The 21,075-nt window shown below is 42.4% G+C and overlaps 1 protein-coding gene and 1 non-coding gene across 2 annotated transcripts in view; one reads left to right on the top strand and one right to left on the bottom strand.

The window, feature by feature from the left end:
* Positions 1 to 18,747, bottom strand: part of Efhb (EF-hand domain family member B) — a 71,510-nt gene extending 52,763 nt beyond the window's left edge. The window contains exons 1-2 of the mRNA XM_045135660.1: positions 17,845 to 18,747; positions 823 to 885 (exon numbers count right to left, since the gene is read on the bottom strand). Of these exons, the coding sequence (XP_044991595.1) occupies positions 823 to 885; positions 17,845 to 18,747 (966 nt within the window). The remainder of the gene's footprint in view (positions 1 to 822; positions 886 to 17,844) is intronic.
* On the top strand, positions 3,923 to 4,029 carry LOC123455495. Its single transcript, XR_006633956.1, has one exon. It is a non-coding gene; the product is annotated as a U6 spliceosomal RNA (small nuclear RNA).
* Positions 18,748 to 21,075: the final 2,328 nt, after the last annotated feature.

Here is a 21,075-nt window from a genome sequence, read left to right as displayed (position 1 = left end):
AATAAAAAGCTATAGTTTGAAAACCAGGGAGTAAGTCAGGTATGATAGCACATACCTTTGATACCAGCACTCGAGAGACTGAGGTAAGAGAACCACCATGAGTTCTAGGCCAGCCTGGAATGCAGAGTGAATTCCAGGTCATCCTGGGCTACAGTGAGAACTGCCTTATGTGGGGAAAAAAAAAAAAAAAAAAGCCTGGTATGGTGGCACACGCCTTTATTCCCAGCCCTCAGAAGACAGAGGCAGGAGGATTGCCATGAGTTTGAGGCCACCCTGAGACTCCATAGTGAATTCCAGGTCGCTCTGGGCCAGACTACGACCCTACCTTGAAAAAAAAAAAAACAGAAAGAAAGAAACAAGGGAGCATCCAAGTTAGAAATGATGATCTCATGATTCCTACCAAAATAAGATGAATCTTTTAAAATAATAAGTAGCATTAGAGAGATGGCTTAGTGGTTAAGGTCCAAGTTCTATCCTCCAGGTTCCATGTAAGCCAGATCCACAAGGAACATGTATCTGGAGTTTGTTTGCAGTTCTCTGTCTTTCTCTCCCTCTCTCTGTCTCTAATTAATAAACAAAAATAAAATGATAAGTAAGTAAATGCAATCCTAAAGGGTCTTGCAGACAAAAAGAAAAAAATGTAGACCTGGAATTTTCACTTTCCCGGACAAAATCAATGGAAGTCTTCAAAATACAGTAACAATTCCAAATTGACCACATTAAATCTACACAACATTCCCACGAGATGTTGAGCATGATCAATTTTCAGTATTTATAGTCAAGGAACAAACAGAAACCCAAAGGCATGGGGGAAGTGCTCACCCTGGGAAGCGGCTCAGTCAGGCATGTGGCCACTCTGTGTCCAATAGGCTTCAGTTTTCCTGCCTTAAGGGAGAGAAAAAGGAATATTCATCATTTCCAAGTGCAAAGCATTTTTGAGTTTCTATTTATTTATGAGAGAGAGAGAGAGATTGGATGCACCAGGGCCTCCTGCCACTGCAAGTGAACTCTAGACACAAGTACCATCTTGGGCATCTGGCTTTATGTGGGTCCTGGTAGGACCAAACTTGGGCCACCAGGTTTTGGAAGCTAGCACTTTAACCAGTGAGCTATTTCTCCAGCCCATTTTTGAGGACTTAAACACATTATTTATTGGGAACTTCTGGGTAAGGGGTTGGCATAGTAGCCATGCCAAAGGAGCCTGAGGGCAGAGTAAGCACAAAAACCACAAAACGCCCTCTTCTACTGAAAAGTGAAGGTGCATAAGGAATTATCAACCACAGCAGAGAAGCAGGACAGACGCCGCACTTCTAGCCAGCAGGAAACCAGCCAGAATTGGCTCCTGCTGTGGCACCAGAGGCCCCGATCCTGGTGCCCACCTGCCCAGCCTAACCCAGAGCCCCAGGAGCAGAAGCCAGGTGAAGGGACTTTGCCTCTCACATCAGCCTCCTGGCCAAGTCAAGAAACCCAATGGGGAGGATAACAGGAACCAGTGGAGCAGCAGATAATTAGAAATTAACTCAAGTTGCAAAAATCTCTACATTACAATACAAGAAACACAAAAATATCAAGACAATAAAATTCCACAAAAATTATAAATCCACCAGAAATGTCAAAATACAGTGACAAAATGACAAATCAGAAACACTAGAAATGCAAAACAGAGTATATCAAATAGAAAACTCTGTAGAAAGTCTCACCAGTCGAATGGATGGAGAAGACAGAATATCTAAACTAGAAGACCAGGTGGCAGATCTAATACAGTCTAACAAAGAGAAAGACAAACTAATAGGAAGGCATGACTGGGAATTTCAAGACATTTGGGAAAGGGTAAATAAGATTAACTCTTAGCAAATCTCACCAAAAGAAAGAGAGAAGAGACAAAAAATTAATAAAAATTAGAGATGAAAAGGACACCATTACAACAGGTACCAATGAAATTCAGAAAATCATATGGACGTGCTTTAAGAATGTATACTCCACTAAGTTTGAAAGTCTGAAATAAATGGATGATTTCCTTGATTTATATGACCTACGAAAATTAAATCAAGATGAGATAAATGCCCCAGCGTGGTGGCACTCACCTTTAATCCCAGCACTCAGGAGGCAGAGGTAGGAGGATGGCCATGAGTTTGAGGCCATCCAAGAATACATAGTGAATTCCAGGTCAGCCTGAGCTAGAGTAAGGAACTGCCTAAAAAAAAAAAAAAAAGATGATATTAACCATTTAAATAGATCTGCAACAAGTATGGAGATCCAAGCAGCTATAAAAAAAAAAAAAAATCTCCCAACTAGGGCTGGAGAGACGGCTTAATGGTTAAAGAATTTTCCTGCAAAGCCTAAGGACCCCAGGTTCAATTCCCCAGGACCCACATATGCCAAATGCACAAGGGGCGCATGTGTCTGGAGTTCATTTGCAGGGGCTAGAGGCCCTGGCATGCCCATTCTCTCTCTGTCTGTTCCCTCTCTCTCTCTCTCTCTCTCTCTCTCTCTCTCTCTCTCTCTCTGCTTGCAAATAAATAAAAATTTTTAAATGCTTTAAAAAAAAAAAATCTCCCAACTAAAACAATTTCAGGCCCAGATGTACTCACTGGGGAATTTTACCAGACCTTCATGGAAGAACTAACACCAATACTTCTCAAACTTTTCTGTAAAATAGAAAATGAGGGAATTCTACCAAACTCCTTCTACAAAGCCAGCATTGCCATGATACCAAAACTAGACAAAGACAGAACAAAAAAAAAAAAGAAAATTACAAACCAATCTTGCTCGTGAACATAGCTGCAAAAATTCTCAACAAAATATTGGGAAACAGAATACAATATATCAAAAAAATCATGCATGTCAACTAAGTAGTTTTATCCCAGAGATACACAAATGGTTCAATATACACAAATCAATAAATATAATACACTATGTAAATGAACTGAAGAACAAAAATCACATGATTACCTCAATATATGCAGAAAAGGCATTTGACAAAATCCAATATCCATTAATGGTAAAAGTCCTAAAGAAACTGGGAATAAAGGGAACATATCTCAACATAATAAAGGCTATTTACAACAAACCTACAGCCAACATAATACAAAATAGGGAAAAACTTGAAACTTTTCCACTAAAATCAGAAACAAGACAAGGTTGTCCACTGTCCTCTCTTTTATTTAATATAGTACTGGAAGTCTTAGCCATAGCAATAAGGCAAGAGGCAAACATAAAAGGGATACAAGAACTGAAAAAAAAAGAGGGAGAGTGGAGAGATGGCTTAGCCATTAAGGGCACTTGGCTTCAAAGCCTAAGGACTCAGGTTCAATTCTCCAGGTCCCATGTAAACCAGATGCACATGGTGGCACATGCATCTGGAGTTTGTTTGCAGTGGCTAGAGGCCCTGGTGTACCCATTCTCTCTCTTTCTCTCTATGTCCCTCTCTCTCTGTCTCAAATAAACATAAATAAATAACAATGTTTATATAAAGGGATACAAATTAGAAAGGAAAAGATCAAGTTATCATTATTTTTAGATGATATGATTCTATACCTAAAGGACCCTAAAACTCTACCAGAAAACTATTAGATCTGATAAATACTTTTAGCAACATATCAACATATAAAATAAACATATAGAAATCAGTAACCTTCCTATATATTAACAGCAAACATGCTGAGGATGAAATTAGGGAATCACTCCCATTCACAATTGCTTCAAAAAATAGATAAAGTATCTGGGAATAAACCCAACCAAGAAAGTGAAGGATCTCTACAGTGAGAACTTTAAAACACTCAAGACAGAACTTGCAGAAGACACTAGGAAATGGAACGACATCCCATGATTTTGGATTGGAAGAATCAGTATTGTGAAAATGTTAATCTTACCAAAGGCAATCCACACATTCAAGGCAATCCCCATCAAAATTCCAATGGCAGTGCTTGCTTCGGCAGCACATATACTAAAATTGGAACGATACAGAGAAGATTAGCATGGCCCCTGCGCAAGGATGACACGCAAATTCATGAAGCGTTCCATTAAAAAAAAAAAAAATCCAATGGCATTCTTCACAAAAATAGAAAACACAAACTTAAAATTCATTTGGAAGCCTAAAACTCCTCAAAAAGCCAAAACAATTTTGATCAACAAAAATAAGACTGGTGGTATCACCATACCTGATTTTAACCTATACTATAGATCCACAGTAACAACAGCGTGGTACTGGCACAAAAACAGACACACAAACCAAAGGAGCCGAATAGAGGACGCAGATGTAAGTCTGGGTAGCTATAGCCACCTAATCTTAAACAAAAATGCCAAAAATACTCATTGGAGAAAAGAGAGACTCTTCAAAAAATGGTGCTAGGAAAACTAGATATCTATATGTAGAAGGATGAAAATAGATCCTGATCTGTCTTCATGCACAAAAATTAAATTCAAGTGGATCAAAAACCTTAATATCAACCTGAAACTCTGAAACTGCTACAGGAAAAATTAGGGGAAACTTTTCAACATATTGGCATAGGCAACAACTTTCTGATTATGACCCCAGTTGCTCAGGAAATAACCACTAATCAACCACTGGGACCTCATGAAATTACAAAGTTTTTGTACAGCAAAGTACACTGTAAATAGAGCAAAGAGGCAATCTACAGAATGGGAGAGAACCTTTGCCAGCTATAGATCTGACAGAGGATTAATATCCAGGTTACACAAAGAACACAAAAAAACTAAATAAGAAATCAAACAACCCAAATTAAAAGTGGGCTGGGCTGAACAGATGGCTTAGCGGTTAAGCGCTTGCCTGTGAAGCCTGAGGACCCCGGTTCAAGGCTTGATTCTCCAGGACCCACATTAGCCAGATGCACAAGGGGGCACATGCGTCTGGAGTTCGGTTTGCAGTGGCTGGAGGCCCTGGAGTGCCTGTTCTCTCTCTCTCTCTCTATCTGCGTCTTTCTCTCTCTCTCTCTCTGTCGCTCTCAAATAAGTAAAAAAATTTTAAAAAAAAATTTTTTTTAAGTGGGCTGGAAAGATGGCATAGTGGTGAAGGAGCTTGTCCACAAAGCAAAAGGACCTGGTTTTCTTCCCCAGGACCCACATGAGCCAGACACACAAGGTGGCACATGTGCCTGAAGTTTGTTTACAGCAGCTGGAGGCCCTGGCACACCCATTTTCTTTCTCTTTTTTTCTCTCTCTGTCTCTATCTGCTTCTTTCTCTTGCTCTCAAATAAATAAATAAGCTGGGCATGTTAGTGCACACCTTTAATCCCAGCACTCGGGAGGCAGGGGTAGGAGGACTGCCATGAGTCTGAGGCCACCCTGAGACTGCATAGTGAATTCCAAGGCAGCCTGGGCTAGAATGAGAACCTACCTCCAAAAACCTAAATAAATAAATCAATAAATAAAGGGCTAGGGAACTAAATACAGAGTTCTCAAAAGAAGAAATACAGATGGCCTACAAACATCTAAAAATATGTTCTACCTCCTTAGCCATCAGGGAAATGCAAAATAAAACTGCTTTGAGATTCCATCTCACTCCTGTCAAAATGGCTATCATCAAGAAAACAAATGACAATAAATGCTAGCAAGGATGTAGAAAAAGGGGAACCCTTCTACACTGTTGGTGGGAATGTAAACTGGTACAGCCATTGTGAAAATTAGAGTGGAGTTTCCTGAGACAACTAAAAATAGATTTACCATACAACATGGCTATATCACTCCTAGGCATATATCTTAAGGACTCGTCACACTCCTTAAAGATATTTGTAAATCCATGTTTATTGCTCTATTCACAATAGCTAGGAAATGGAACCAGCCTAGGTGTCCCTCAACTCATGAGTGGATAATGAAGATGTGGCACATTTATACAATGGAGTTCTATTCGCCGGTAAAGAAAAATGAAATTGGTCTTGGCAAAGACTTTCTGAATACAACCCCAATTGCTCAGGCAATAAAACCACAGAGTAATCACTGGGACCTCATGAAATTACAAAGATTTTGCACTGCAAAGGATACTGTGAATAAAGTAAAGAGGCAACCCACAGAATGGGAAAAAATCTTCGCCAGCTATATATCTGATAGAGAATTAATATCTAGGATATACAAAGAACTCAAAAAGTTAAATAATAAGGAATCAAACAAGCCAATCAAAAAATGGTCTATGGAGCTAAATAGAGAGTTCTCAAAGGAAGAAATACGAATGGCATATAATCATCTAAAAGAATGTTCTACGTCACTAGTCATCAGGGAAAGGCAGATTAAAACTACATTGAGATTCCATCTCACTCCTGTCAGATTGACTACCATATGAAAACAAATGATCATAAATGTTGGTGGGGAGGTGGAAAAAGAGGAACCCTTCTGCACTGTTGTTAGGAATGCAGTTTGGTCCAGCCATTGTGGAAATCACTGTGGAGGTTCCTAAAACAGCTAAAGATTGATATACCATATGACCCAGCTATAGCACTCCTAGGCATATATCCGAAGGAATCATCTCATTTCCTTAGAAGAACATGTCCAATCATGTTTATTGCTGCTCAATTTAGAATAGCTGGGAAATGGAACCAGCCTAGATGTCCCTCAACTGATGAGTGGATAATGAAGATGTGGCACATTTATACAATGGAGTTCTACTCAGCGGTAAAGAAAAATGAAGTTATGAAATTTGCAGAAAAATGGATGGATCTGGAAAGGATTATACTAAGTGAGGTAACCCAGGCCCAGAAAGCCAAGTGCCACATGTTCTCTCTCATATGTGGATCCTAGCTACAGATGATTGGGCTTCTGCGTGAGAAGGAAAAAACTCAGTAGCAGAGGCCAGAAGGTTAAAAGGAGATATAAAGGGAAGAGAAAGGAAGGGAGGAGAGTACTTAATAGGTTGGTATTGTATATATATGTATGTAAGTAGAATGATTGAGATGGGGAGGTAATATGATGGAGAATGGAATTTCAAAGGGGAAAGCGGGGGGGGGAGGTATTACCATGGGATATTTTTTATAATCATGGAAAATGTAAATAAAAATTGAGAAAAAAAAGAAAAATGAAATTAACCAGGTGTGGAGGTACACACCTTTAATCCCAGTACTTGGGAGGCAGGCAGAGATGGGAGGATTGGCTTGAGTTCAAGGCCACGCGGAGAATACATACTGAATTCCAGGTAGAGTGAAACCTTACCTCAAAAAATCAAAAAATAAAATAAAAGAAAGAAATTATGAAATTTTCAGGGAGATGGATGGATCTGGAAAGGATTATACTTAGTGAGGTAACCCAGGCCCAGAAAGCAAAGTGCCACATGTTCTCCCTCATATGTGGATCCTAGCTACAGATGAGTCATCCCAAGGTCACCATCTGAAAAGAGAAGCTTCTCTAACCAAAAGTGAGAGTAGCATTAATGTAAGGGTATGAACATTAAGAGAAGTGCTTATCAGGCAGTTTGGTGAGCATAATATATACATTTAGCCAGACAGCAGCAGATGTTACACCCCTAGGGCTCATGACTACCCTGTTGTAGGTTTTTAGTATCAGGGATATATTCCCTCCCATGGAGCCGGCCTCCAGTCCAGTTACAGACAGGTTGATTGCCCCCATCACAGACATGCCACTGCTGCACCTGTTGGCTCATTTGACCTGTCTGGTAAACTTAAGGCTTGCAGAGTCCACCTTTGTTTATCTCCACTGATGACTTCTCCCTCCCATGGAACTGCATTTAGCATGTGTTTCCAGCTTTCTGTCAGCTGGCATATAGGAAAGAGGATTTCAACTCAGCTCCAGCAGGACTTCTCAGTGACCTTGCTGCCCAAATATGTGGAGTCTTCAGTAACAGGGTCTTACCATTTATTCCTGGTGGGAAACCAAGGGCCTTAGCAATGACCTGTAATGTTTTGGGGCATCAGGGATCTCCCTGGCCAACAACTCACTGGAAGGTATCCATCCCTGGCACTGAAATTTTTCCAGTAACAATCTATGGCTTTTGTATGCAGCATTGTCCAAAAAAAGTAAGTTTCTATATGACTTATTCATACCCTCTTAGATTTTGATTAACCCTCTCCCCACTTTTCCTTTACTCCATCTCTTGCCCCAACCTCACTTAGATCTTAACCCTCATAATCTATCTGTTCTTCTACTTACATATATACAATACCATCCTCATTAAGTCTCCCCCTCTCCTCCCTCCCTTATATCCCCTTTCTAGCTTACTGGCCTCTGCTATTGAGTTTTATTCCCACTCACATACAAGTCGAAACATTTGTAACTAGGATCCACATATAAGAGAGAACATGCGGCACTTGGCTTTGTGAGCCTGGGTTAATTCAGTAAGTATAATCCTTTCCAAATCCATCCATTTCCCTGCAAATTTCATTTTTCTTTACCGATGAATAGAACTCCATTGTATAAATGTACCACATCTTCATTATTCACTCATCAACTGAGAGACATCTAGGCTGGTTCTATTTTCTAGCTATTGTGAATAGAGAAAAACATGGATGTGCAAGTATCTCTAAGGTAGTGAGACCAGTCCTTAGGATATATGCCTAGGAGTGCTTTAGCTTGGTAATGTGGTAAATCTATTTTTAGCTGTCTCAGGAACCTCCACAATGGCTGGACGAGATTGCATGCCCACCAACATTGTAGTAGGGTTTCTCTTTTTCTGAATCCTCACCAGCATTTATTGTCATTTGATTTCTTGATAATAGCCACAAGAGTGAAATGGAATCTCAAAGTCATTTTTTTTGTTTTGTTTTTGTTTTTGTTTTTTTCAAGGTAGAGTCTCACTCTAGTTCAGGCTGACCTGGAATTCATTATGTAGTCTCAGGGTGGCCTTGAACTCATGGTGATCCTCCTACCTGTGCCTCCTGAGTACTGGACTAAAGGCATGCACTACCACGCCTGGCTCTCAAAGTAGTTTTAATTTGCATTTCCCTAATGGCTAAGGATGTAGAACATTTTTTTAGATGTTTGTCGGCCATCTGTATTTCTTCTTTTGAGAACTCTGTTTATTTCCATAGCCCATTTTAAATTGGGTTTTTTGATTTCTTATTATTTAGTTCCTGGATATTAATCCTCTGCCAGATGTATAGCTGGCAAAGATTTTCTCCTATTCTGTAGGTTGTCTCTTTGCTCTATTCACAGTGTCTTTTGCTGTACAAAAGCTTTGTAATTTCATGAGGTCCCAGTGGTTGATTAGTGGTTTTATTTCTTTAGCAACTGGAGTTATATTCACAAGGTTATTGTGTACACCAATATGATGAAAGGTGTCCTTACTTTTTCCTCTAGCAGTTTCAGAGTTTGGGGTCTGATATTAAGGTCTTTGATCCATGTGGACTTAATGCTTATGCATGGAGAAAGACAAGGATCTATTTTCATCCTTCTACATATAGATATCCAGTTTTCCCAGAACCATTTAAGAGGCTATCTTTTCTCCAATGAGTATTTTTGGCACTTTTGTCAAAGATCAGGTGGCTGTAGCTGCCCGGACTTATATCTGGGTCCTCTATTCTGTTCCATTGATCTATGTAACCGATTTTGTGTCAGCACCATACTGTTTTTGTTACTATGGCTCTGTGATATAGGTTAAAGTCAGGTATGGTGATACCACCATCCAAAAAAGTTACTTTAAAATTTTTATTTATTGGGCTGGAGGGATTGCTCAGTGATGAAGGCACTTGCCTGCAAAACCTAAGGACCTGGATCTGGTTCCCCAGGAGCCAATACAAAGCCAGATGCACATGCATCTGCAGTTCATTTGCAGTGGCTAGATGCCTTGGAGGACCCATATTCTCTCTCTCCCTCTCTCTCTCTCTCTCTCTCTCTCTCTCTCTCTCTCTCTCTCTCTCTCTCTGTGTGTGTGTGTGTGTGTGTGTGTGTGTGTCAAATAAATAAGTAAATAAAATTAAAAAGAGGAAGGTCTACATTTTTTTTCCACATGCATCTGATGTTTGTTTGCAGTGGTAAGAGACCCTGGCAAGCCCATTCTGTCTATCTCTCTCTCTCTCTCTCTCTCTCTCTCTCTCTCTCTCTCTCTCCCTTCCTTGCAAATAAATAATTTTTAATTACTTTATTTTATTTTTATTTATTTGTAAGAGAGAGAGAGAAAGGCAGATAAGGAGAGAGAAAGAGTGGGCACTCTAGAGCCTTTGGCCACCACTAATGAACTCCAGATGCATGCACTACCTTGTGCACCTGGCTTATGTGGGTCCTGGGGAATCAAACCTGGGTCTTTTGGCTTTTTGAGCAAGTGCCTTAATTGCTAAGCCATCTCTCCAGCCCTTTTTAAAACAGAAAAAAAGGGGGGCTGGAGAGATGGCTTAGCAGATAAGACACTTGCCCTAAATGCCAAAGTACCTAGGTTCGATTCCCCAGGACCCACATAAGCCAGGTACACAAGGCGGCACATGCATCTGGAATTCATTTGCAGAGGCTGGAGGCCCTGGTGTGCCCATTCGCTCTATCTGCCTCTCTCTTTTTTAGTTTCTCAAATAAAATAAATAAATGAGGGGAAAGGGGCCAGGTGTAGTGGTCCACGCCTTTAATCCCAGCACTAGAGTGGCAAAGGTAGGAGGAGCCCTGTGAGCTCAAGGCCAGCCTGAGACTACGTGATGAATTTCATGTCAGCCTGTACTGGAGCTAAGACTCTACCTCAAAAAACAACAGAAAAGGAGGGGGGATGGATCTTGTCATACTGACTGCTGCTCCACAGACATTGCCCCTGGATACTACACAAGGATGGTCAGGAAATGCAAGCATGAACATGCTCCCACATTTATGTTGCATTTATGTTACTTCTCTACTATTCTGGCTAGTCAGATGTGTGTAGAGCCATATATATATACATATATGCATATACTTATACCTATACATATGCATACTAATGCATATATCATGAGTTTCCACTGATTCTTCCATTTGCAATCCAATTCAAGGTTCATTCTAGAATCAGTAGCCTTCATATATGCTAACAACAAACACACAGAGGATGAAATCAGAGAATCACTCCCATTCACATTTGCATCAAAAAAAATAAATAAATAAAGTACCTTGGAATAAACCTGACGAAGGAAGTAAAGAATCTCTACAATGAGAACTTTAAAACACTCAAGCGAGAAATTGCAGAAGACACTAGAAAGTGGAGAAACATCCCCTGTTCCTGGATTGGAAGAATCAATATTGTGAAAATGGCAATCTTACCTAAAGCAATCTACACATTTAATGCAATCCCTATCAAAATTCCAAAGGCTTTCTTCATGGAAATAGAAAAAACAATCCAAAAATTCATTTGGAATCACAAAACACCTCGAATATCTAAAATAATACTGAGCAACCAAAATAAGGCTGGTGGTATCACCATACCTGATTTTAACCTATACTACAGAGCCATAGTAACAAAAACAGCATGGTATTGGCACAAAAACAGACATGTAGATCAGTGGAACAGAATAGAGGACCCAGATGTAAGCCCAAGTAGCTATAGCCACCTGATATTCGATAAAAATGCCCAAAATACTCATTGGAGAAAAGACAACCTCTTCAGCAAATGGTGTTGGGAAAACTGGATATGTATCTGCAGAAGGATGAAAATAGATTCTTCTCTCTTGCCATGCACAAGAATTAAGTCCAAATGTATTAAATACCTTAACATCAGACCTGAAACTCTGAAACTGCTAGAGGAAAAAGTAGGGGAAACCCTGCAACATATTGGTCTTGGCAAAGACTTTCTGAATACAACCCCAAATGCTCAGGCAATAAAACCACAGATTAATCACTGGGACCTCAGAAAATTACAAACATTTTGCACTGCAAAGGACACAGTGAAAAAAGCAAAGAGGCAACCCACAGAATGGGAAAAAATCTTCGCCAGCTATATATCTGATAGAGGATTAATATCTAGGATATACAAAGAACTCAAAAAGTTAAATAATAAGGAATCAAACAAGCCAATCAAAAAATGGGCTATGGAGCTAAATAGAGTATTCTCAAAGGAAGAAATACGAACGGCATATAATCATCTAAAAGAATGTTCTACGTCACTAGTCATCAGGAAAAGGCAGATTAAAACTACATTGAGATTCCATCTCATCTCACAGATTGGCTACCATCATGAAAACAAACGATCATAAATGTTGGCGGGGATGTGGAAAAAAGGAACCCTTCTACACTGCTGGTGGGAATGCAATCTGGTCCAGCCATTGTGGAAATCACTGTGGAGGTTCCTAAAACAGCTAAAGATTGATCTACCATATGACCCAGCTATAGCACTTCTAGGCATATATCCGAAGGAATCATCTCATTTCCTTAGAAGTACATGCTCAACCATGTTTATTGCTGCTCAATTTATAATAGCTGGGAAATGGAACCAACCTAGATGTCCCTCAACAGATGAGTGGATAATGAAGATGTGGCACATTTATACAATGGAGTTCTACTCAGCGGTAAAGAAAAATGAAGTTATGAAATTTGCAGAAAAATGGATGGATCTGGAAAGGATTATACTAAGTGAGGTAAACCAGGCCCAGAAAGCCAAGCGCCACATGTTCTCTCTCATATGTGGATCCTAGCTACAGATGATTGGGCTTCTGCGTGAGAAGGAAAAAACTCAGTAGCAGAGGCCAGTAAGTTAAAAAGGAGACATAAAGGGAAGAGAAAGGAAGGGAGGAGGGTACTTAATAGGTTGATATTGTATATATGTAAGTACAATGATTGTGATGGGGAGGTAATATGATGGAGAATGGAATTTCAAAGGAGAAAGTGGAGGGGGAGGGAGGGAGGGAATTAACATGGGATTTTTTTTTATAATCATGGAAAATGCTAATAAAAATTTTTAAAAAAAAAGATTCATTCTAGGACTAGGGAGATGGCTCAGTGGTTTGCAAAAGCACTTGTTTGCAGAGCCTGCCTGTCCAGGATCAAATCCCAGCACACACACATATATGCGACTCTTTTTACCCAAAATCTTTGGGTTTTTTAAAATATTTTATTTATTTGTTTATTTTTATTTTGTACTTATTTATTTTGGTTTTTCGAGGTAGGGTCTCACTCTAGCTCAGGCTGATCTGGAATTCACTATGTAGCAGCCTCAGGGTGGCCTCGAACTGTGGTAGCGATCTTCCTACCTCTGCCTCCTGAGTGCTGGGATTAAAGGAATGTGCCACCACACCCGGCTTATTTATGTATTTTATTTGAGGGAGACAACGAGGGGCAGAGAGAAAGAGAGAATGGGCATACCAGGGACTCTAGCCACTGCAAACGAACTTCAGACGCATTTGAGGCAGCTTGTGCATCTGATTTACCTGAGTACTGGGGAACTGAACTCAGATCCTTAGGCTTTGCAAGCAAGCACTTTAACTACTAAGCCATCTCTCCAGCCCCTTCGTTGTGGCTTTTATTAAAGTAAATATTTTTACTAATTTATTTGCAAGCAGAGAGAGAGAAAGAGAGTGGCCATGCCAAGCCCTCTAGCCGCTGTAAATAAATTCCAGACCCATGTGCCACTTTGTGCATCAGGCTTTACTTGGGAACTAGGGAACTAGACCCGGGTTGTTAGACTTTGTAGGCAAGTGCCTTAACATCTGAGCCTTCTCTCCAGCTCTTTGTGGTTTTTGAAGAACTCTCCAAAAATCTCTTGTCAGGCCACTATTAGAAAATTTCTCTGCTGAGCTAGTTCCATCCCAATTAATGTGTAAGTGGGGGAGAGTAATGAGTCAGGTCTTACGTAGCCCAAGCTGGCCTCAAACTGTTAGTGTAGCTAAGAGTGACCTTGAACTTCTGATCCTCTTGTCCCTACCTCCCAAATATGGGGATTATAGACTTGAACCTCTGTGTCTATGGACCAATGGCTATTTCAACAGATGGAATGGTCTGATGGCCCTCATGGATTCATCAGAGAATACCTTTACTTTGTAAGAAATATGAGAGAGGAGCTGGAGAGATGGCTCAGCAGTTAAGGCACTTGCTTAGGAAGCCCAAGGACCCAGGTTCAATTCCCCAGTACCCATGTAAAGCCAAATGCACAAAGTGGCGCATGCATCTGGAGTTGGTTTGCAGGGGCTGGAGCACCTGGTATGCCCATTTTCTCTCTCTCTCTCCTTGAAAATAAATAAAATATAAAAATAAATAAATAAGATAGGTATGGTAGTGCACGCCTTTAATCCCAGCACTCAGGAGGCTGAGGTAGGAGGATTGCCATCAGTTACAGGCCACCCTGAGACTGCATAGTGAATTCCAGGTCAGCCTGGGCTAGAACGATATTGTACCTCTAAAACCCAAAATAAATAAATAAATAAATAAGAAATATGGGAGAGGGAAAGGGGGCTGTGCTTTCTGTCGAAAGCTTAAAAAGAGAAACTCAATTGTGGAAGAATGTCAAGCTTTCCTTGAGACCAGAAGTTAACAACCCAAAGGTTCTATTTCTGTATTTGACAAAAAGTCCCTCAAGCTTTCATTCTTTTAGGTTTCCCCTAGAAACTGCACCTTGTGGGGTTTTTTTAAATATTTTAACCAATCAACGTGAAGCTTCGAGGATGAGCTCTGATCAATCAGAGTGAAACAGGGGACAAAATACTGGGATAAAATACCCAGGGGACTTCCTGTTGGGCAGGCTTGCTTGCCTGAGCTGAGAGCAAGCGCCCTTCTGCAGAAGGAAGCATGGCCTTGCCAATGTGCTGTGGCTTTTGTGGTCATTCTAGGACCCCAGACTCCTTTCTTTCTTTTTTCTTTTTAATATTTATTTATTTGAGAGACAGGGGTGGGGAGAATGGGCATGCCAGGGCCTCTAGCTGCTGCAAACAAACTCCAGAAGCATGTGCCACCAGGTTCTGGGGAGTTGAACCTAGGACCTTGGGCTTTTCAGGCTATCACTTTAATCACTAAGCTGCCCAGACTCATTTCTAACAATTTGCAACCCAACAGCTTCTTTGAGCAGCACCTCGAACCATCCTGGTGCCCAGATGACCTGTGTCTCCCTCCCTCCCTCAGCACTCCCAGGAGATAAGCTACAAAGTCCCTGAATGCAAAACTTTTGATTTTTTTTTTTTTTTTTTTTGAGAAGGAGGTCTAATTTTGTAGCACAGGCTGGCCTTGAACTCAAGGTGACCTTCCTCTGGCCTCAGTGTTCAGAGTGCTGGCATGATAGGCACCTGCAGGCATACCCCATCATTTCTAGCTGCTTAGCAACTCTTCTCTGCCTCACCCGGCCACCCATCCCACCCCCATCTCAGGTAGAGTTTCACTGTAGCCCAGACTGACCTGGAGCTCACTCTGTTGTCCCAGGCTAGCCTTGAACTCACAGAAATTATCCAACCTCTGCCTGACTGCTGGGATTAAAGGTGTGGCACCACTTCCCCAGGCTTAATTAAATTGTTTTCATTTGTTTGTTTTTATTTTTCTTGGTAGGGTTTTGCTGTAGCCCAGGCTGACCTTGGAATTCACTGTGGAATCTCCGTCTGGCCTTGAACTCACAGAAAGCACTCCTCCTACCTATGTCTCCTGAATGCTGGGATTAAAGGTATGTGCCACCATGCCTGGCATTAACTATAAGCTTTTGAAAGAAAGGAGGAAGGTGTGAGCTGTGATGGATATAGAGGTTCTAGAACTATCTGTTTTGGAAACTGGGGTGTGTGTGAGAGAGAGAGATAGGATCAGGAGTACAAACCTGCAGAACACTCCAGAAACAGGAAGCAGGCACAGAGAAATGGGAGCACCTGGGGAAATCCAGTGACAGAACGAGAAAGCAAAATGAGTCAAGATGGAAGAACGCCAGGAGTCCCAAAGGTAGGAAGTCAGCAGACCCAGACAAAACCACAGAAGCCCTGGCTTCACTGTGCAAGGTCTTTTATCCCCACAACATCTTAGGATCATGAGTTTGAGGCCATCCTGGGCTACATAACAATGTAGAGGTCAACCTGGGCTAAACATGACACTCCTAAGTACCCCACTCTCAGACCTGCCTCTCCTCTATTCTTTCCCAGTTTAATCGTCCAACTTGTCTTTCATTTCTCAAAACTATGTTTGTGAAAATATATATATATGTATATGTGTGTGTGTGTATGTATGGTTATATATATATATATACATATGTTTGTGGGGCCGGACTTGGTGGTGCATGCCTTTAATTCCAGCACTTGGGAGGCAGAGTTAGGAGGATAGCTGTGAATTCAAACCCATCTTGAGACCACATAGTGAATTCTAGGTCAACCTGAGCTAGAGCAAGACCCTACCTTGCAAAAAAAAAAAGTTTGTGGGCTGGAGAGATGGTGTAGCAATTAAGGCACTTGCCTGCAAAGTCTAAGGACTCAGGTTCGATTCCCTAGTACCCACGTAACCCAGCTACACAAGGTGGTACATGCGTCTGGAGTTCATTTGCAGTGGCTACAGGCCCTGGCGAGCTTATTCATATTTTTTTCTCTTTCCCTCTTTGCAAATAAATAAATAAATATTTTTTTAAAAAAAAGATACAAAACTGGGCGTGGTGGTGCACATCTTTAATCCCAGCACTCAGGAGAGAGAGGTAGGAGGATTGCCATGAGTTCGAGGCCACCCTGAGACTCCATAGTGAATTCCAGGTCAGCCTGGACTAGAGTGAAACCCTACCACAAAAAGCCAAAGAAAAAGAAAAAAAAAATTACAAGGTGGGCCAGAGAGATGGCTCAGCTAGAAAGAGAGCTCGGGAACTTGCTTGCAAAGCCTGATGGTCCCAGGTTCAATTCCCTAGTACCCATATAAACCCAGATACATCAAGTAGCACATATGTCTAGAGTTCATTTGCAGTGGCAAGAGGCCCTAGCCCATTCTTTCTCTCACTTGCTTGCAAAGTCTCATGGCCTGAGTTCAGCTTTTCAGTACAGTGATAAAAGGCCCTGGCATGCCTGATACTATATGACTCTTTTTTAAAAAAAGTATTTATTTGTAAGAAAGAGAGTAAGGGAGGGAGAGCATGAGCATGCCAGGGCTTCCTGTGGTGTCAAATGAACTGCAGACATGTGCCACTGCACAAGCCTAGGCTGTCAGGCATTTCAAGCAAGTGCTTTTAACCACTAAGCCATCTCCCCAGAATTCTGACTCTTGAATTAAAAAAAAAAATTAGGAGTTGGAGAGATATCTCAGTGGCTAATGGTGCTTGCTTGCAAAACCTGATGGCCTGGGTTTGATTCCCCAGTACCCACGTAAAGCCAGATGCACAGAGTGGCACATGCATCTGGATTGCATTTGCGGTGGCAGAAGGTCGCCCTTACCCACCCACTCTCCTCTCTCTTTCTTTCTCCTGCCTGACTTTTTCTGTCTCTCTCTCTCAAATAAATAAAATATTTTAAAATTTTTTAAAGAGTTCAAGTACAAGTGGGCATGGGGCTCACACCTTTAATCCCAGCATTCAAAACACTGAGGTAGGAGGACCACTGTGAATTTGAGGCCAGCCTGGCCTACAGAATGAGCTCCAGGTTTCCTCTCTCTCCTCTCTCCTCTCTCCTCTCTCTCTCTCTCTCTCTGTCCCCCTCTCTGCTTGAGAATAAATTTAATTAATAAAAATATAACCTCAATGGCATCTTTGTGACTTGTCTCCACAAACCCAAATAAGTCTCACCACCATACCATCTTAATAATATCATCTATAGATACTTTCAAAATATTTTATTTATTTGAGAAAGAGAGAGAAGAGAGAATGGGCGGAGCAGGGCCTCTAGCCACTGTAAAAGAACGCCAGGTGCATGAGCCACCTTGTGCATCTGGCTTAAGTGGGTACTGGGAAATCAAGCCTGGGTCCTTAGGCTTCACAGGCAAGTGCTAAGCCATCACTCTAGCCCCGTCATCTAAAGAGACTTTCTAGGGAAAATACTAGCGGGGAGGGGGTGGGACAAACACACAGAAACTTACGCTTGGCCACCATGGCATCCGATCAAAACATTTCCCAGCGTATATAGGTCTGATGCAGGACGGGTGGTCCATTTCTAGTTTCATGATCTCAGGCTCCTTTTTCTCTTCAGGGAGTTGGGCAAACTGGCACTGGGGTGGGCCTATCACTGAGTCCATCGGAGGCCCTGCCCTGGTGCCTTCATCCGGCTCCCCAGCTGCCGGCAGCCCCACGTCCACCTCCACGGGAGGCCTTGCCTCTGTGCAGGGTTTCGTCACCACGCAGGTGGGCTCTTTGTCCAGGGAGCCCTGTCTGAGGTCCAAACCTAAAACAGGCTGCTTTTCCACTAAAGCCTCCACCCCGTCGGGGCCACCACCAGCCATAGGGCCCCTCCTGCTCTCTGAACACCCAGGGGTGTGCACGTCCAGGGGGCTTGCACACCCAGGTCCCAGGGGAGGCTGTGTGGTCCTTCTACAGGGACACCGAGCTGGACGACACTCATGTTCTGACCCCACTCGGCCCGGTGGCACACCCAGAGCTTTTGTCCCCTGCAAGGCTGAGATCTTGTCGTCTGCCAGATGCCCCTTCCCCATGAGGGTCCTAGGAATAGTCTTTCTTTGGGATCCTCCCACTTGAAGGCCCTGGCCCAGTGGAGACTTCGTTTCTGGTGAGGGCACCCCCTCCTCACATTGACCCACCAGGGCGCTCTCTCTCCATCTGGGGTCATCTCGCCCAAGTCCCGCTCCCAGCCCCAGCTCCGTGGGAGATTTCGTTCCCCCTGGGATCCTCCTGTCTCCCGAGTCATCCTTTCGTTCGGGGTGGAGTCCAGCCTCCAGGCTCAAGGGAGATGTCCCCTCGGGTGTCCTCACGGGCTCTAGGGAAGTTTGCAAAACTCTGGGAGACCCCGCCCTCACGAAAGAACACATTTCCACTCGGACTCTCGGTCCACCGCTGCTTGCCCTACTCCATTCGCCTGGCAGGAAAAGGAGATGGAGTCTGTTTACCGGTTACCTGGGAAACCGGGAGCTGGGGGCGGGGCTTGGCGGGAAATTCAACCTGCAGCCATCCCCGCCCAGCTCTCATTCATTGTCCCTCTCGGTCTCTTCCTTTCTTTTCCTTTCTAAAATGTTTTTGTATATTTATTTATTTATTATTTGAGAGTGAGAGAATGGGCGCTCCAGCACCTCTAGCCTCTGCAGATAAACTCCAGATACATGCGCGCCACCACGTGCATCTGGCTTATGTGGGTTCTGGGGAATCGAACCTAGATCCTTAAACACTAAGCCATCTCATCTCTCCAGCACTCTTTTTTGTTTGTTTGTTTGTTTTTTTAATGGATTTTTTTTAATTGATTTGAGAGCGACAGACACAGAAAGACAGATAGAGGGAGAGAGAGAGAATGGGCGCGCCACGGCTTCCAGCCTCTGCAAACGAACTCCAGACGCGTGCGCCCCCTTGTGCATCTGGCTAACGTGGGACCTGGGGAACCGAGCCTCGAACTGGGGTCCTTAGGCTTCACAGGCAAGCTCTTAACCGGTAAGCCATCTCTCCAGCCAGCCCTTGTTTGTTTTTTCAAGGTAGGGTCTCGCTCTAGCTCAGACTGACACAAGGTAGCCTCAAAGCCACGAGGAAAATCCTATCTTTGCCTCCCAAGTGCTGGAATTAAAGGTGTGCCACCATGCCCAGCCTAAAACGTTCTTCTTAAAAATATTTTTACTTATTTGCAAGCGGGGGGGGGGAGAGGAAAGAGAGAAAGAGAGAGAGAGAAAATGGGCACTCCAGGGCCTTTAGCCACTGCAAACAAACTTCAGATGCATGTGCCACTTTGCGCATCTGGCTTTCTGTGGGTACTGGGGAATTGAACCTAGATGGTTAGGCTCTGCACGCGAGTACTTTAACCGCTAGGCAATTTCTCCAGCCCAAAATTTTCTTTTTTTTAAGATTTATTTTTATTTATTTATTTATCAGAGGGCCTAAAGAGATGGTTTGGTGGTTAAGTGCTTGCCTGTGAAGCCTAAGGACCCTGGTTCAAGGCTCAATTCCCCAGGACCCACATAAGCCAGATGCACAAGGTGGCACATGCATCTGGAGTTCTTTTGCACTGGCTGGAGGCCCTGGTGTGCCCATTCTCTCTCTCTATGCCTGTCCCTGTCAAATAAATAAAATAAAATAAAATAAACAAAATATTTATTTATTAGAGACACAGGGGTGTGGGGAGAGAATGGGCACGCCCGGACCTCTAGCCACTGCAAATGAACTCCAGACCCATGCACCACCATGTGCATCTGGCTTACATGGGAACTGGAGAATCAAACCTTGGTCCTTAGGCTTCACAGACATGCTTCTTAACCACTAAACCATCTCTCCAGGCCACAAACTGTCTTTCTTTCTTTCTTTTTTCAAAACTTTCTTTAAAAAAAAAAATGTATATATATTTTAACCAGTGATGTGGTACACACCTTTAATCCCAGCACTTGGGAAGCAGAGGTAGGAGGATCACTGTGAGTTCGAGGCCACCCTGAAACTACTTAGTGAATTCCAGGTCAGCCTGAGCTAGTGATACCCTACCTCGAAAAAACCAAATATAGATAGATAGATAGATAGATAGATAGATAGATAGATAGATACATACATACATACATACATACATACATACATACATAGATTTATTCACATGTGTGGGGGGGAATGTGTGTTGTGCAGGGTCTCCATGCCTGCAAAAGAATGGCAGACATATGCACCACTTTTTGTGTGGCTTTATGTGGGTGCTTGGCAATTGAACCTGGGCTGGCAGGCTTTGCAAACAAGAGCCTTTAACTGCTGAGCCATCTCTCCAATCCTCTTTTTTTTTTTTTTTTTTTAAACAGGATTTCAAGTGGTTTAGAAAGGTTTCAAATTCAATGTACCTCTGAAGGTAGCCTTGGCTTCTTGAGTTTTCTCTTCCTTTCTTTCTTTCTTTTTTTTTCTTTTGGTTTTTCGAGGTAGGGTCTCACTAGCTCAGGCTGACCTGGAATTCACTATGTAGTCTCAGTCTCAGCGTGTCCTCAAAACTCTCAGCGATCCTTCTACCTCTGCCTCCCAAGTGCTGGGTTTAAAGGTGCGTGCCACCATACCTAGCTTAAAATATTTATTTTTAAAAAATAAACTTTTGGGGCTGGAGAGATGGCTTAGCAGTTAAGGCGCATGCCTGCGAAGCCTAAGGACCCAGGTATCCACACCCAGCTCTTTTTAGTTTTTTGTTTGGCTTTGTTTTT

This window comes from Jaculus jaculus, chromosome 16 (genome assembly GCF_020740685.1).
Source record: "Jaculus jaculus isolate mJacJac1 chromosome 16, mJacJac1.mat.Y.cur, whole genome shotgun sequence".
Taxonomy (NCBI): domain Eukaryota; kingdom Metazoa; phylum Chordata; class Mammalia; order Rodentia; family Dipodidae; genus Jaculus; species Jaculus jaculus.
Note: the sequence above shows the minus strand (reverse complement) of the source record. Positions and strands in the feature narration are given on the sequence as shown.